Genomic DNA, 18,507 nt, shown 5'->3' on the forward strand with positions numbered 1-18,507 from the left:
TGCAGATCAGGGTTTGTTTAGTTTTTTCCCTGTTGTTTTTTTTTTTCCGCCCCCGGGATAAGTTTTCCATTTAGGGTCCATTAATTGTTAAGTAATAAATGCACCAAATGCTGAGAGCCTGAAAGAACTAGCAGGACCTGTGGGGACACAGCACATGGACATGTAATCCTAAAAGGCAATTTATGTTCCACAAAATTTAAGACTTGCAATAACTGATCTTCTCTTCTTCCCAGCCCTTGAGCAGTGCCTGGCACAGTGCAGTGGCACAGTAAATACTTGTGGAATGAATTAATTACTGAATTCAAAAGCTCTCCTTAGCTTTGCTTTTACTCTAAATATAATTTTTTAAAATTAATTTGACTGTTTAAAGATATCCCTCATCTCTACTTGTTTGTAGACAAGTAGAGGCTTTTGAGTTGCTATGATGCTGAATAGATTTCAGTGGAACTTCCAGACTAAATGAACCAGGGAGAAAGGCCTGGCAATCTACTTCTGAAAAGGAGCCATTGAAAACCCTTTGGATCACGGTGGTCCGGTCTGCAACCAGTAATGGGGATGGTGCAGATCTGGGAAGTATTTTGTCCTGTTCATGGAGTTGCCACGAGTTGAGGCCAACTTAGCAGTAGCTAACAAACACAAATACATCCCAATTCATATTTGCAGTGAATACTTTGAAACTAAGATTTGAACTCGAACTTTTGTAGCTCATTATCAAAACTGGAGTTAGGGAAAGTTTTCTAAACTCGGGAATTTGCCCCCTTCTTCTGAACTGACATACGCTTTTGAATGTGAGTAGAAATTTCACCCAATGTACTACAAAAATTAAAAAATGGAAATAGTGACTGAAGATCGTCACCAAATTAAAAAAAAAATCATTCAATAGAATCTTTCAAATATCATCTGAGTCATTCTGTAGAGGGTCATTTCAGTTGCTTTAAGTATCCCACCCTTATCGATCGATAGTGCAGTGTCAGACCAATAGAGATAGGTGTAAATTATGAACAAAAGAGAAGAGAATTATATTTGCTCATGGTTTAAATAGAATATTGCTAAGCAGTGTTTCACTTGCATGGGCCTTATCAAGTGGTTGTTTTACTAGAGGAGAGAGTAAGGCTTGCTAAACTATAAATCAGGCAATCTGCATTTACATCTTAATGATATGCAAATGACACGTGTTCTGCTAGCATAAAGCAGACTCATGAAATCAATAATTTTGCTATTCATTTATCCTGTATACTTTCTCCCTCCTTTTGGAACAGTCCATAAAGCAAACTTTTAACATTTTGTTGAGCTAAAAAAGAAATACAGAGCATGTCTCTGGCAAATATCTTCCGTTTCCCTTACCTTGTCTTTCTGTCTTCTCATATGAGGCCTGTTGGAGGGTAAGTCTTCTCCTTTGGTGTGAAGTCAGTGGATGGTTTTATTAATGCCAATGATGGGGCTGTCTGCAAACAATTTGTGAAAACAGGACTGCTCTAAACTGATGAGGGATGAGCTTAATTGTTACAATTGAGAATTAAGGACTAAAGCACCTTATGTGTTTTAGGAAAATAACACGTCAGCTTGTTGCCTTGGAGGTTACAAAAATGATAATTGAGTTCACATCAACAATTTGCATATAAAAGTAATAAAGTAGAGCTTCCATGATTATTTCATATCAAGGTATTAAATTGCATCAATATCCTAACTTCTGATTGTTAACAAACAAAACTCACTACCATGGAGTTGATTTGACTCATAGCTACCCCTCCTTAGGTTTCTGAGAGGGTATCTCTACAGAAGTAGATTGTCCATTCTTCCTTCCACAGAGTGGCTGATGAGTTTGAACCACCAGCCTTCTGGTTAGCAGTCAAGTGCCTTAAGCACTACACTACCAGAGCTGATTGTTAGGTCCCCACATATTTGCCTCTTAAATTCCCTTCCTTTGGAGAAGGGAATGCCTCTGTTCTTTTGTGGTTTTGAGACTGAAGAAGATGAAGAACACTGAGGAAGATCTGCTGTTTTAACATTAACTTTGGAAGTGTGCTCTGCAGGGGCTCAATTGCCATGTACCGTCTGCTGTACTTGAATTATGTTTGTTCTTGGGTAATGAATGAATTGCAGCTATGTTACTATATGATACACTTGAATATTTTCATTTTAATAGAGAAGAGTTACGATAAAATTGTTCCCCAAAATGAACCTCCTTTTTTTCTCTGCATGTGACTCTTTTCCTGAAGATAAAACTCTAAACTCTGCGAAGAAATGAAAATAAGAATCATTTTCAGATTTGCCTCTCATTTCCCTTAAGATTTGGGGATGACTTGGGTCTCTGTCACACTCAGCCAAAATCAAAATTAATATTAAGCTGAAATCTAAAGCTTTAGTCCTTTCATAGCTTTTGTCTGAATTATAGACAATATATCTACGTTTGTGAGACCCACAAATGTTGATCTTAAGACTTGAGATACTTATTGGGAAAATAAAAGGAGCTGGGTTTTTGAAACATATATTTATTTTCCATTTTTTAAAATGACCTAGTAATTTTTGTATGTGTTTAGTTGACATTACAAAAAAAAATCTCATGTGTGGGGCAGCTCATTTCACCAAAGTAAGAAGAAAAGGGAATAGCTGTCTTAAGGATGCTTAATATTCTAATAGCTGCTTGGTGTAAAAATGCCTAGAATCTCACCACTTACAAATTTCTTTAATTCTCCTTTTTTTTTTTTTCCCCTAATTCTGCTTAATACTGTACAATTGTTCAAAATGTCTGCAGTTTCAATGGTTTCTGTTACTATCTTTCTGGGACAGTTTTTTTTTTTTCTTTTTTAAAATAACAAACAAATGGTTGCTATCTGATTTGAATAAATCAAGCCAGAAATATCCTGACCGTGCACCAAACAAGACCTGTGTGTATAATGTGAGTTCTTTCTTTTTAATTTTAGAATCAACCTTGTCCTATGTTAGGCAGCTGGAGGCAAGAGTAAGACAGCTGGAGGAAGAAAATCGCATGCTGCCCCAGGTGGGTGACTTCAGAAGCTCGTAGCTAGTCAGTGCCATTTGAGTTGCAGCATTTTATTTGGAATTTAAAGTCTCGATTGAAGTTTCTCTTTAAATAATATAAATCATTTTGTAAATAGCCATTCATCACTGTACAGTGTGATCGCTTTCCATGATGGTCGTCATATGATCCAGATTCTTAGGTGTGATGCTAAAGTATACAGATAGCTGTAGTAAGAGTGTAAGGGAATTTTGGAAGGAAGAAGAAAGGAGAAAGAAAATAAATAGCAGAAAATAAATATGCTTTGATAGTATTACTCATAGACATCATACATGTAGTTGGTGGATATAGAGAACGGGCTCTAATTTAAATAGAAAATTTGCTGATTTATGAGTTAGTCAAAGCTGTGGGTAGTTTGAAGGTTTCAAAATTTAATTCAATTAGTACTTTCTGAAATTCTTTGTGATATAATTGAACTCTTTCAGTGCAACAAAGCGATGACAGTAATTGACAGTTTTGCTTATTTTTTACTTTGGGGCTTTGCTTCTTTTTCCTGATGAATGTAAAGTAGAACTTTTTCTGGGATATGCAATGCCCTGCCATATGTTTCACTTATAAAATTATTTCTAAGGACTGTTAACTTGGTAAGAATGATTTTGATCTTCTGTGTGGTGGTTCTTAGGAAATGTTTTCTAGAGCTGTTGAACAATTCTACTGGCAAGTGAAACAGAATGTACTCTAATATTTTACAGAAGGAGTTCCCTAGGCAATTAGTCACTTGTGTTTTTCCCACATTCTAGTGATTATTTCCATTTTGTACATGACTAAGGGAAATTTAAACTTAAAACAACTAGTAAATAGTAGTTTATTCAGTGAAACCTGTGAGAACTTGATAGGATTGCCTTATTTTTCTAGGTCTCACTAGTTTTCTGCCTTTGACAGGGTGCAGTCTTACTACATTTCTGTTGCTCATTTTAGTGAAAATATTTACATTTTCTTTCTCTGACAGGTTTCTTTACATAGGTTCCAGCTTCCACAGGTTTTACTGCATAAAAATTATTGTAAAATAAAAAGCAAAGACTAGTTATAATTCAAGGAGCTTTGGTGGCATAGTGCCTAAGGCGTTTGACTGCTAACCAGAAGGCTGGCGGTTCAAACCCACCAGCCACTCCTCGGAAGGAAGGTTGGGAAATCTACTTCCATGATGATACTGACTCAGGAACCCAAGGAGGGGTTGCTATGAGTCAGATCTGACTTGACGGCAGTGGGTTAGTTATAATTCAGGAGAAAAGATTTGAGTATTAATGTAAGACTCTCTGAAAAGACATTTTAGGTCTTTTCCCTCTTAATTTGTTTTTAAGCTATTTGTACTCATTAATGATGATTTGGGCTGTCAAGTACTATGTGTAAAAATGTGTTTCCCTTTCTTCTATTGGCCAACCATCTGGGTAGGAATCTTGAGATTAAATGAAATGAATTGACTTCTTTCAAACTCCACATATGTCAAAACTCATGATGACAGAAGGGATTATTTATATCATGAAATAAAATACTGGTAGAGTTTTTTCTTTGCTCTTTTTTTATTTTCACTTTATAAATTTCTCTTTGCCATTTGCCTTTTATATCGGTGTCACAATACGGCAGTGCAGGGGGCTCTTGACTTAAAACATCTAACATCTTCCCCTTTTTCACATAAACCTGGAAAATATAATTAGGTCATTTTGTAAATGTTATATATGATTATAGTATAATACCATCTATCAGGCAACTGGGAATATTAATTAAAAGAAATAGAAAAAATTGTGTATTTTTCTTAGTTTCACTCTGACTGGGAATTGAGGCTCAAATCCAACACTGAAATACATGGTAGTTGCAGAGTTAAAATGAGGAGAGATTTATCTACTTCTCAGGTTAATATTTTCTGTCATATGCTTTTTAAATGCATTGCTATGTATTTTACTATCAGGAACAGTTGTTCTTTCTTTATTAATTATTCTAGAAATGGCTCTAAAAAAATCATGATTTTTTAGGTCTAAGATGTTATTGATGTGGGATGTACCATCATTGTTTGTACCACTGAGCAAGAAAAAAATTGATGTTGTTAGACTTGCTGATTTCAGAGATGTTAAAATGAGAGAGAAAAAAAAGTTTTTAAATTAGTTAAGTAACAACTATTTACATGTCCAAAGTACTTCAGTGTGATGGATGTCCATCATTTGAAGTACTCTATTTGACATATGCAAAGAAATCAATATTCAGCTCACAAACAAGATTTCTACTAAATTTCTAAATTTGGGAGTGTTGCCTCCATTTAAAGCTAAGATAGGTAAGATACAATCTCCAGTAACAATTACATGTATTAACACAAACTGAAACGAGCACAGACAGTTGGTGAGACTCTAGGATGGAACACAATGAATGAGTCTCTGAACAGCAAGACTCCTGTGAAGGGAATCTCATGGAAGGCTGGGAGTTGGCTCCGTTGCACAGAAGAATATACAGCTTAATGTTATGAAAACAGGACCAACACTTTGTTCTAAATGTACTCTAGAGAATATTGTCAGTGGCGAATCATAGAACTTACTGGTAACAGTGCAGATAATGTGTGATGAGATTTCCCTGCAGAAACTTATCTTGCTATTTGTGACTGCATTGTCTTAGCTGATTTGCAAGGTCAATCCAATGCGACAAGCTGACGTCCTTGCATTAATTAGTCTCAACATTTGAACACTTGATTTTCAATTATAGGAGTTTGCTCACTGTGCCTTGATTAGTAAGTATTCCTTTTAATTCCCAAGTTTACAAAAGTATGTCCATTTGTCTTTGGAAAAACAGGTATAAGAGTGTAGTTGACTGTTGGAATCCCAAGTATACTGAATATTTATAGTGGCTGTGACCACATTCTTTTCTATTTTTCATGGAGGAAGGATCCCCTTAATGCTTATTTTTATTCTTTATATAAAATCAGGTATAAGGATCAGAAAGGCATGACTTTGATCGAACCATATACCAAATCCAAATACACTACCATCAAGTCGATTATGACTCACAGCGACCCTATAGGAAAGGGTGGAACTGATCCATTGGTTTTCCAAGGCTGTAAATCTTTTACAGTAGCTGACTGCCACATCTTTCTCCTGAAGACATAACAACATACATATTTCAAAATAAGAAGATGGGAATGATAAAGGCTTGTGGATTTTTCTCTGGTCAGGTAGAAAGGCCTCAGCTGCTGCTTTTGTAAATGAAGTTCCTTCTGGCTCTTAACATTCTAGGAGCTCACGTATAGAGAAAGAGTTGAGTCTATACCTTATGCCCATCCATCTATCAAAACTCAGAATGAAGGGATTCTTCATTAGAGAACAAATGGAGAAATGGAGGAAAGATGAGTTGGTCTAGCCTGTGGAGCCTGAGGACAAGTAGAGAGAATGTGGGCACAGCCACCATGACAGTCCCTTCCCAGGGAGTCAAGAGTACTTTGCTGTGCCATCCAAACCAAACCAAACCACACCAAACTCACTGCCCTCAAGTTGTGTCCGTTTCATAGAAACCCTTCCTTGGCTTTCCGAGGCATTATTACTACGGAAGTATATTGCTCAATCTTCCTTCCATGGAGTGGCTGGTGAGTGTGAACCACCAGCCTTCTGGTTAGCAGTCAAGTGCCTTAGGCACTACACCAGTGCTGTGCCATGATCTCTGCTATATCCAACCAGGATCATTGAGCTGGACTTTTTGTTTGTTTGTTTGTTTGAAAAAAAATTCACCATCAATTGATTTAATCATAAATTGATTTTTTTTTAAAATTGTGATTTGGGTGAAGGTTTACAGAGCAAATTTACTTTCCATACAGTGGTTCACATATACTTCATCTCATGATATTGACCACAGTTTACCACAATGCAACAGCTCCCCTCCCACTTCCTCCCCATAGTTACCTCTTCCCTGTGTCCATCGCTCCATGCACTCCTTCCCCCTGAGCTGTCTCCCTGTGCATAAGCAGCCCTTCTCTCTCCCACGATTGTTCTCTCCAAGGAGTGTATCTACTTGAGGTAAATCTTCAACTCATATGCCTGTCTTTTGTTTGGCTGGAAACCACAGGTGTGGGTTCAATTCCAGATCTGAAGGGCAGCTAGGGGCCATAGTCTCAGTGGTTCCACCAGGCTCTATCGGACCAGCAAACCTGGTCCCCCACGCTTTTTTGTTTTCTCCAAATGATTTTGAGTTTTGTTCCACATTGTTCTCCCTCTCTATCCAGGATCTCCTACATAGATCCCCTTTCAAGTGGATGACAGTGGTAGCCGGGCACCATCTAGCCATCTAGTTCTTCTGGTCTCATAATTGTATAGGCTGCAGATCAGATGGTGTACCAGTTGCTAGGACTAATTGTTTCCATGAGTTTTGTGTTTCTTCATTCTTCTTTGCTCTGGATGAGGAGAGACCCATCGTTGCATCTAGATGGCAGCTTGCTAGCTTTTAAGATCCCAGTTGCTACTTGCCAAAGTAGGAGGTGGAACAATGTTTTGTATCGTATGTTATGCCAATTGAGCTTGATGTCCCCTGCGACTATGGTCCCAAGCCCACAGGTTCCACTACTCAGTCCCTCTGGGTAGCTGGCTGTGACCAAGCCATGACCACAACCTTACTTCTTGTCAGCTCTATTATACACCTGAGAATTCTGATCATTCACATAAACTTACAGGACCATTGTCTGCCAACCCTATATATTTTCTTGGATACATTCCCCATTTCATAGACATACCTAATCGTTCAGCCTGTCCACCCATCTATCCACCCATATACCCATGTTAACCTTCACTGACAGTGCAGTACGGTATGTGCAAAAGGGTTCATATTTGTTCATATTCATGTACCTCTCTATGTCTTTCTCTTCCTCAATGCCGCCTACCATATTGGTCACTTACTTTTGGTACATTGCCCTTCTCTTCACCCAAATGAGCTGGACTTTTCATCTGATTTGTGAATGAGCATTTCTGAGTGTCCATGAGTATGAAGATCTCATTATTTTCAGAAAATGAAAAAGTATTCTTGAGAATAAAACTCCTTTTTTTCTTGTTGTTTTTGGGGTAAATAAATAAGTATATATGTAGAGAGAGAGACTGCCATTTTGGTATTTTTTCAGATATACAATGTGTAGTACATTAATTATGTTCATTATATTGTGCAACCATCACCACAGTCCATTTCAAATTTTTCTTCACCCTTTTAAAAGGTAGGAGCTCTGGTGGCCTAGTGCCTAAGGCATTTGACTGCTAACTGAAGGTTGGTGTTTCAAATCCACCAGATACTCTTTGGAAGGAAGTTTGGGCAATCTACTTCCATAGAGAGACTGCCTCAGAAACCCAATGAGGAGTCGCTATGAGTCATGACTGACTTGACAACAGTGAGTTTAGTTTTTTTTTTTCTAAAGATGGTACAAAAAATAGTCAAAGATTGCCTGAACTCAAGATGTTCTTTCTTGAGCTTATAAGTGAATGTGACCATTTCTAGAAGATTACATTTCTAAAATATTTCAAAGGATTGCATATAATCTCAGAATACACATAATGTAACATTAGTTAGGCTAGTCTGTCAGCTCCACTATAAGTGTATTTAATTTGAGATCAACCCCAAATGAAGACTGCATACAATTTAAATAAATCTAGAAGTCATCTGAGTTGGGTCTGACTCGACGGCACATAACAACAACAACAGAAGTCATCTGATGAAATTTTATTAACTTTAGAATACCCACAATGGCATAAATAAACCAAAAAAACCCTCTGCCATCAAGTTAATTCCAACTCATAGCAACCCTATAAGACAGAGTAGAACTGCCCCATATGGTTTCTTTTTTAAAAAAAGAAAAATTATTGTGCTTTGGGTGCAAATTTACAGAGCAAAATTTGTTTTACATTCAACAGTTCATGCACATTTAATTTCATGCCCTGATTACCATCCCCCACCATAACAAACTCTCCTCCCCTCCTGTCCCTGTGACTACCCCCTCCCTGTGCCCTTCTTAACTATGTACTCTTGTCTGTCCAGCTTTCCTTCTATGTAAATGCTGTCCTTCTGGCCCCATGGCTAATTGATCTAAGGGATGTGTCTCCCTAGAGTAGATGGGTGCATTACCCTGGGGTAGGTGTTCTGCATGTAGGTCTTTCAACTGTTGGGCTAAGAGCCAGTCCACAGGAGGCAGCCCCATTCTAGGTCTGAAGGATAACCTGGGGCTATAGTCTTGCGGGGTTCCATCAGACTCTATCTGACCAGTAATTCTGGTCATTTTTGTGTTTTTGAATGTTTTTCCACATTTTTCATCCCACTCTATCAAGGATCTCCAGTTTTGATCCCTTTCCGAGTGGCTGGCATTGGTAGCCAGACACCATCTAATTCTTCTGGTCTCGGTGTCCACCTTATCCTTGAACTAATTGTTTCCAGATGACTTTGCTTTTCTTAACTCTTCTTTGCTTCAGATAAGAGGAGAACAATAGTTGCATCTTAGATGGCCACTTGAAAGCTTTTAAGACCCCAATAGCTACTCACCAAAGTAGGATGTGGAACAAGATTTTTCTGTATGGTGTTTACTAATTGAGCTTGGTGTTGCCTGAGACTATGGTCCTGAATCATCAGGCCTGGTGATTCTCTCTCTCAATGTGTTTGGTTGTCTCTGAGAGGTTACTCCAACTCTGTCTTCTGTTGCTTCTGTAATGTTTGTGGCTAATTGTGTAGCACAAGTGCACATGTAAGATAATCTTCAGCTAAATCTATCCTTGGTCTAGGATATATTCCTGTTCACAAACCCACACCTAATCTTCTCACTTGTCTATGCATGCAGTCTGGTGTTTGGTGTTAGTGGTAATGCAGTATTTTGCATATACTATTATTTGCCTCATTAAGGCACCTACTGATGAAGGTTGAAGAATACAGTCTACAGTATGGATTACATCTCAATATAAAGAAAACAAAAATCCTCACAACTGGACCAATGAGCAGCATCACAATAAATGGAGAGAAGATTGAGGTTGTCAAAGAATTCACATTGCTTGGTTCTACAATCGATGCCAAAGGAAGCAGCAGTCAGGACAATAGACGACGTGTAGCATTGGGAAAGTCAACTGTGAAGGAACTGTTTCAAGTGCTGAGGAGCAAGGATATCTCATTGAGGACTAAGGTGTGCCTGACACAAGCCATGGTATTTCCAATCACCTCGTATGCATGTGAGAACTGGACAATGAATAAGGAAGACCGAAGAAGAGTTCATGCTTTTGAGTTGTGATGTTGGCGAAGAATGCTGAAAGTACCATGGACTGCTAAAAGAACTAACAGATCTGCCCTGGAGGAAGTGCAGCCAGAATGCTTCTTGGAAGCAAGAATGGCCAGACTTCATCTCACCTATTTTGGTCATGTTGTAAGAAGGGACCATTCCCTGGAGAAGGATGTCATGCTTGGTAGGGTGGAGGGTCAACGAAAGAGGGGGAGGCCTTCAATGAGATGGATTGACACAGTGGCTGCAATGATGGGCTCAAGTATAGCAGGGATTGTGGGGCTGGCGCAGGATTGGGCAGTGTTTCATTCTGCTGTGCATGGGGTCGCTATGAGTCAGAAATGACTCGACGGCACTTAACAACAATAACAACATTATTTTCCTCTGGAGCTCTGGTGGTGTAGTGCCTATGGCATTTGACTACTAACCAGAAGGTTGGAGGTTCAAACCTACCAGCCACTCTGTGGAAGGAAGACTGGGCAATCTACTTCCATAGAGGTTTACCACCTCAGAAACCCAAGAGGGGTTGCTATGAATCTGAATCAACTTGATGGCAGTGAGTTTGATTCTTTTGGTTTGGTTGTCTATATCTTAAGTGCACATTTCAGTGACGTTGCTTTTCCCAAAGTTATCATGTTGGTCACAGACTCTTTCTATACCATCCCCCCCTTCACCTAAATCAACCTGTGACCCCCAACTAGTCCTAAAATTTTCCACCCCTCCCCTCCCATCCCTGGTAACCTACAAAGTGAGTTTCCTTCCCTAAGCAAACATTTCCTTGACTTTTTAACAATAATGGATCATTCAATATTTGTCCTTCTCAATTGACTTCTTTCACTCAGCATAATGTCCTCCAAATTCATCCACCTTGTGAGATGATTTGTGTATTCTTCATTATTCTTTAATGTAGCATAGAATTCTGTTCTGTAAATGTACCATAGTTTGGTTATCCATTCATCTGTTGATGGGCACTTTGGTTGTTTCCATCTCTTTGATGTAGTGAATCATGCTGCAATGAACATGGGTGTGCATATGTCTGTTTGTGTCCTGTCTCTCACCTCTTTAGGATATATTCCTAGTAATGGAATTACTGGATCAAATGGCATTTCTATTTTCAGTTTTTCAAAGAGATGCCATACCATTTTCCACAGTGGTTGTACCATTTTGCAGTCCTACCAGCAGTGTATGAGAGTTCCAATCTCTCCACAACCTTACCAGCATCGTATGGTCTCCAAGCCTATAAATCTATATGGAAGAATACTGCCTCATCTTTCTTCCATGCAGTGATGGTGGGTTCAAATCACTGACTTTTTGGTTAGCAGCCAAATGCTTTAACCACTATGCCACCGGGGCTCCTTTTAATGACATAAATAGGCACTTATAAATAAAAGATCTAATATGGCATAAAGTTATAGTTTTAAGGAATTCTAATAGGGAGCTCTGGTAGCATAGTGGCTAAGGCACTTGACTGCTTACCAGAAGGCTGGCAGTTCAAACCCACCAGCCACTCCTCGGAAGGAAGGTTGGGCAATCCTACTTCCGTAGTGATACTGCCACGGAAACCCAAGGAGGGGTCGCTATGAGTCAGGGCTGACTCGACGGCACATAACAACAATATCAAAATAAAAATGAACATACCTATATTATATATATACTGACACATAAATACAAACTTTCTCTGGATAAAGTGTCCTTATTGTTCAGAGTTGAATAGAACCTATGTATCACCCAGAATAATGACATCTCATAGACAAGTGATACAGGGCTCACAAAGGTTAGGGTATCCTCCTGGTCATACAGCTAATTAAGGAGTGACTCAGGCCAAAACGTAGGTCTGTTCAGTGTTCTTTCTAGCATACTCACAGTGTCGCCTTCCATCATTTCATATATAATTAATATAATTCAGTGTAATTAAACTGCTAAATCTATCTTTATATTATTATCAAATTCATGTTTTCAACATTTACCTTAAAAATTAACATTGACTTTGGTTAGCCATCTAAGATTTGTTAGACATTTGTTCTTGCTTTAAAGAAAATGTTTTTTTTCTTTTTTGAAGCCATGCTACTTATCATAAATGTGAGGCAGGGGGAGAGGATGGAAGGAAGCATTTTCACAGGGTGTTCTCCTCCCTGACAGATTTCCAAGATACTGTACTTCAAAAATCATAATGTTTTATTATACACACCCACACACCCACATATGCATAGAAAATTCATACTTAATAGAATATAGTCAGAAAAGACCTTTCTGTTCAGAATGAACTGTAGCCTGTGGGAAGGGAAACAAATAGCTGGAGTGTTGATTTTAAAGGTATATACCCATACCATTTGATTTTTCAGCCCGGATTCAAAAACCTCACATAGATCTCTCTTTTGTTCATTTGTTTATTTCTTTCCCCTTGATGGTTGCAGTTGTTTTCAATTTAGAACTAACCAATATGTTTACGTGTTTCAACTGCTAGGAAGATGTCTCTTCAACTAGAATAAAAATCTCCAAATGGTTTATATAGAATACATACTTGATGATTTTATTATAAGTTAATATGCTGGCCTTTGTAGACATCAGTCACTAATCAGACATAACCCTGAAGTAAAAATTCTTTTTATTACCTCTTCTCACCTATTCTGAGTTGACCTTGGATTTTACAGTGCAAAGAAGGCTAGCAACATGAAGCAGTTTGCTGCAGCTCCAAAGTCAATTAAGTACATTTGTTAAAAAATCCTTTTGGGAAATCTATTCCCTTTGATCAAATTGCTCTGGCACCAGTGTCTGCTTGGAAAGCACTATATGCCCTTTGTGCCTGAAAGACTCTTCCTAAAACAAACCACCCACCTATAAAACCAAAAAACAAACAAACTAGTTGCCATTGAGTCCAGACCGACTAACTCATGGTGACCTATCTGTGTCAGAGTAGAACTGAGCTCCCTAGCGTTTTCAGTGGCTGTGATCTTTCAGAAGTAGATAACCACGCCTTTCTTCCAAGGCTGAATTTAAACCACCAACCTCTTTCATTTAATCACCAAACGCTTAACCTTTTGTGCCACCCGGGAACTCCACACCCACCTCTAAGACCAACCTTTTAAAGGCTTCCAGCATTAGTAGAGATATCATGAGCTGTCTAGTGCCATGTGCTTGCCTAAGAGCTATGGGTTCAGCAAATGTGCTTGAAAGGGTTGGGAACTAGGATCACCACTGAGTGGGCCCCTTTCAGCAAGTGTTTCTATTTCTGTTTGCTAGCATACACATAAGAGTCTAATTTTAGGAATGGAAATGAAATATCTCCCTCTCATATAATTTGATTATAATGCGGCCTCACAATGCAGTCTTTCAGTGCATTGGGAAAAGAGGCAGAGCCATTTCCAGAGCAGTGTCTGAACAAAGGAAAAGAGCCTGTCACTGTTGCCAGAAGTGCTGAGAGGGGAACATGGGGACTAAAGAAATTGAGCTTCTCTTTTTCATGGCAACTCATCCCAGGTCCAGCGTCACATCTGGAAGCATGAGCTCACCTGTGTTCTTGTGCACAGATCACCAGCGTGCTGGGCAGAGTGGGGAGGAGCCTCCCTAATGTGCAGATTTCTCTCATAAGTTTTTCCTTTTTTTTGTTGCAGAGATGTGTATTTATTGTTTTTGTCTTCTTTTCCTCTTTCTGTTTTCTGACGTTATGTTTTCCCGGTCTATTTTTGTCTTATTTGGCTCTTGAAAGTATGATGGCTCCTTTAGGGTTGGAATCCATGGGGAAAGAAATCACTAACTGTTGCCCAAAACACAGGCACAGAGTAATTCTTTGTGGAATGCTTAAAGTCAGTGCTAGCATGCTTCAATTGTTATTTCCATGAAAATTGCCATTTTGCTACTCCTAAAGAGTACCTTGTATAGAATTCCTTTTTTTTTTTCCCTCCCTCATGAATAGCAACTCTAATTATGTTGCAAAACCTGAATGGAATCTGGATGCTACTGACAGGAAAAAATTAGTTAAATCCATTAAGGATTGGTTGTTACTGACGTCATATGTGGGAAAAAGTGAACTGTACTCAGTAAACAGTGCTTGTGGATTGCCTTTTTCTGTAAATCAACATGATTTATTCAATTAAAGAAAAGAAAAGAGGATTTTATGTATAGTTCAATACAGCTTTTGGGGACAGAGGGGAGCTACACAAGTGGTGTGGGTGTATTAGAATAGAAGAAATAAATACATATGGAAAGCAAATTTACTGGGAAAAAGTCTTGCTAGAGAATCTACATAAATGGACCCTGGGTTAAGGGAAAAGCTAAAGTCTATCAGAGAAAATATGTAAGAGAGTAAAATTCATAGAAAAAATGTCTCAGGCAACATGGAGGCTCTCAAACTAAGGAGATTTATAGCATTCTTTTGGGACTCACTCATGCTCAAGGGTCCTTGTTTGAGAATCTTGGATACATAATGAGAAATCTTCATTCTAATGAGAGAAAAATAGCTGAAATGGAAATGCAAGCAGAAAATATGTCCATGTCACTTAATAAACTTATTAGTAAATTTATTGAATTTAAATAGTACTAAATTATTAGGGACTCTTATCAATAATTCACACCTAACAATGTTGCCTTCTTGTGTCTACACTGACATATTGATAACTTTCTCTCACTGGGGCACATTTTTAAAAATATAATTTGTAATAGTCATAAAAACAGTAACATTTTTGTTATCTCTCCTTGGCAGAATTTGACACAGAAAATTGTGAGACTGTCTCACCATGAAATTATTCTCTGTATAATATTAACTAGAATCACAGACATTTGAGTGAGATGCAAAATGAAAGAGTGGTTGGGACAAAGTGGAGATGAGACTAGAGAAACTAATGCTGCCCTGTACTTACAGAAATGGCTATTATTGTTTTCCTTTGTTTACCAAAGTAAAGCCAAACATGAGGGCACTGGCAGTTCAGTAATAGAGTTCTTGCCTCCAATGCGGGAGACCCAGGTTAGATTCCTGGCCAGTGCTGCTCAGGCGCAGCTGCCCCCTGTCAATGGAGGCTTGTGTGTTGCTATGATACAGAAAAGGTTTCTGTGGAGCATCCAGACTAAGACAGACCAGGAAGAAAGGCCTGGTTGTCTGCTTATTAAAATCAACCCAGAAAACCCCTATGGATCTCAATAGTTCAATCCCCAACTGATGACGGGTGGTGCGGAGAGGGCAGCGTTGTTTTCTTCTGTTGTGCATGGACTTGCCATGAGTTGGGGGCCAACTCGATGCCCCAGCTAGATGGCAGCTAATAGCAGCAAAAGCCCAAAAGAAAACAGTTAAAGGTGAAAGTTTTTCTGATAGAGTAAAGTAAAAGGCTGATAGAAAGTGGGGAAAAACATTGGTTAGTTTTGATTTTGTAATTAAATTAAATATAAAAAACATATGTGGATAGCAAAAAAAAAAAAAAAGGTGTTAAATCTTCGTTGAAAAGCTTGTGAAAATGCAGAGATCCCCAGTCTCCCTTGATCTCCACTTCATGCTGGAGGTCATTACCTCTGACTGATGTAAACCAAAAAAACAAATGCACTGCCGTCAAGCCAGATCTGACTCATAGCAACCCCTCCTTGGGTTTCTGAGGCTGTATCTCTACAGAAGTAGATTGCCCAACCTTCCTTCTGAGGAGTGGCGGGTGGGTTAGAACTGCCAGCCTTCTGGTAAGCAGTCAAGTGCCTTAGGCACTACGCCACCACAGCTCCTGACTGATGTAAAAGAGGCATCTAAACCCAGCTGCCTTCCTCCTCTTTCTGGCTCAGGCCTCAGGCCTTTCCTACAATGACGTCTAATATTTTCCTTTTGAAAGTCTTGCACCTCTAATTTCCTTTTTTTTTTTTTTTTTGGTAGGGTAGCCTGAGGAAACTGAACATGTTTAAAACAAATTAAAAATGAAAGTACCTCTTAATAATTGGTAATTAGCTATATCCTCTAAATGTAAAGTAGACAAATTTTAAATATAAGCAAATATCTATATACTTTCATAAAGTAATAGTTTAAGTACATTTCTAAGTGATTTAAGACTTTTCTAAATTATATTTAAAGAAAGTTCTCATACGACAAATAAAGGATAATTGAATGATATTTACAAAGCTAAAATATAAATGGAAGTAATCAAGTGACTAAAGGTGGCACTATGAGTATGAGAGAAAGAACACTGAACAGGAATTTCAAAACCTAGATCTTGGCCTGTGTTTGCTCTGAATTAGCTCTCTGACCAGGACATAGCCCTAACCTCTGCAAGCATTAGATCTCTTGTCTATACAATGGAGTTGTGCTAGGTGAGGCTCAAGGTTCTGCTCAACTCTGAAATCTTGTGACTATTTATCTAGAGAAATTTTGTGTTTATGTATAAGTGAATACGTAAAATAAGTGTGTCCTTATTTTTATTTTTATTTTTTTTATATTAAAATTCTTTAAAGCTACAACTTTATGTCACACTGGGACTTTTACTTACAAGTGCCTATTAATATTATGGTGGGTAATTCTACCTCATTAGACACTAACATTAATACAATTTCATCACATAGCTGCTACATTTATTTAAGTAGCATGCAGTCTTCATTTGAGTTTCAAATCACATCAAATATACTTAAAATGGAACTGACAGCCTAACCTGAGGAGTACCGCATTATGTGCTTTTTGAGAGAGATTATGTAATCCTCTTAATGCTTATTTTTATTCTTTAAATAAAATTGTATATATGAACAAAAAGGGACAAGCTTTTCCTAACAATATACACATTGAGGGAGCTCTGGTAACATAGTGGCTAAAGCACTTGATGACTGCTAATGAGAAGGCTGGGGATTCAAACCCACCAGTCACTCCTCGGAAGGAAGATGGGGCGATCTACTTCCGTAGTGATACTGCTTTGGAAACCCAAGGAGGGGTCGCTATGAGTTGGGTCCGACTCAACAGCACACAACAACAACAACAACATACACATTGAAAAATAAACAAGATGGGTGTGATGAAGGCTAGTGGATTTTCTCTGGACAGGTACAAAGGCCTCAGCTACTGCTTTTGGGAATGATGAGGTTCCAGCCTTCTACAATCTAGTGTACAAAGGCTGGTGTCCATGTCTTATAACCAGGCAGTTATCAAACCCAGGGTGAAGGGATTCTTCATTAGAAAACAGATGAAGAGATGGGGCAAAGATGAGTTAGTCTGTCCAATGGTAGGTAGAGCCCAAGGAACATGGGCACAGCCACCACGGCAGTGTCCGCCCAGGGAGTCAGGAGCGCTTTGCTCCACTGGATCACCAAGCTGGACTTTAAATCTGATTTATGAATGAGCATTTCAAAGAGTGCCCACAAAAGAGTACAGAAAATGCAGCTTTACTTGTTAGCTATTATTGCTTGAGAAGAAAACGCCTTTTTAAAAGTTAAAGATCACCTGAATTTAGGATATTCTTTCTTGAACACATAAATTAATGTGACCATTTCTAAAAGATTGTATTTCAAAAAAAATTCAAAGAATTGCATATAGCATATAATAAATGGAGACATAAATTTGCACAAATGGAATTTTAAAAATTATGATGAAAGAGAATAACAATATAGGAAATGTTTGAAAATGAACTTTGATCTACTTCTAATTTATATCCAGACAATATGCATTCTTTATTTTAAAATGTTGCAGATGTTTCAGGATTTCAATTCTGAGATAAGCCAAAATAAATTACTGTGAAAAAAAGAAGACAAAGACATAAGATATCATGCATTGGTTTTTTGCAGTGTGACTAGACTGAGCAGAATAACAAAAGAGGAGCTGCATATAAATCAAAGTCAGTAGTACTTGTGATACACATAAAGAACAATGTCCAGAGGAAGAAATAACTTTTTCAGAAGATATCCGATTTATTGGATTCACTCTGTAGACCAAAGCATCTGAAATAACAGCCAGCAAGAAGCTGACTGGACCTTTCTTTAGATTTTGTTGTCGATATAGGGAACGAAAGGAGAAATTGTAGGAGACACGGTGAGACAATGATCAGCATAGCTCTTTACGGTTTACAAAGAGCTTTAATACATTACCTTTTAAATTGAACACCATTGAACCTATAGGACCTGGTAGCATGTTAACAAGTGAAGCTAATTAAAGATGTGCAGAAAAGCGGTATGAAGAACAAGAATATAGAAAAAAAATTAGAAGACTGTGCCTTAATTATTTTACTACTCAGGAGCCTTTAGAAGCTTGGTAAGCAATTGGAAGAGTAAATTCGGTAAATAATACTAGGAGGAAATTTAAGATTTATTTTTGAGCTTA

General features: G+C 38.2%; 1 protein-coding gene across 1 annotated transcript in view; it reads left to right on the forward strand.

Moving 5' to 3' along the window:
* CCDC85A (coiled-coil domain containing 85A) overlaps nt 1-18,507 on the forward strand; it is a 281,237-nt gene that overhangs the window by 221,216 nt on the left and 41,514 nt on the right. Inside the window, exon 3 of the mRNA XM_042780564.1 lies at nt 2,925-3,001. Within this exon, the coding sequence (XP_042636498.1) occupies nt 2,925-3,001 (77 nt within the window). The remainder of the gene's footprint in view (nt 1-2,924; nt 3,002-18,507) is intronic.

The sequence above is a fragment of the Orycteropus afer genome, unplaced genomic scaffold, assembly GCF_000298275.1.
Source record: "Orycteropus afer afer isolate SDZICR_OR568_19922 unplaced genomic scaffold, OryAfe1.0 scaffold00046, whole genome shotgun sequence".
NCBI classification, from domain to species: domain Eukaryota; kingdom Metazoa; phylum Chordata; class Mammalia; order Tubulidentata; family Orycteropodidae; genus Orycteropus; species Orycteropus afer.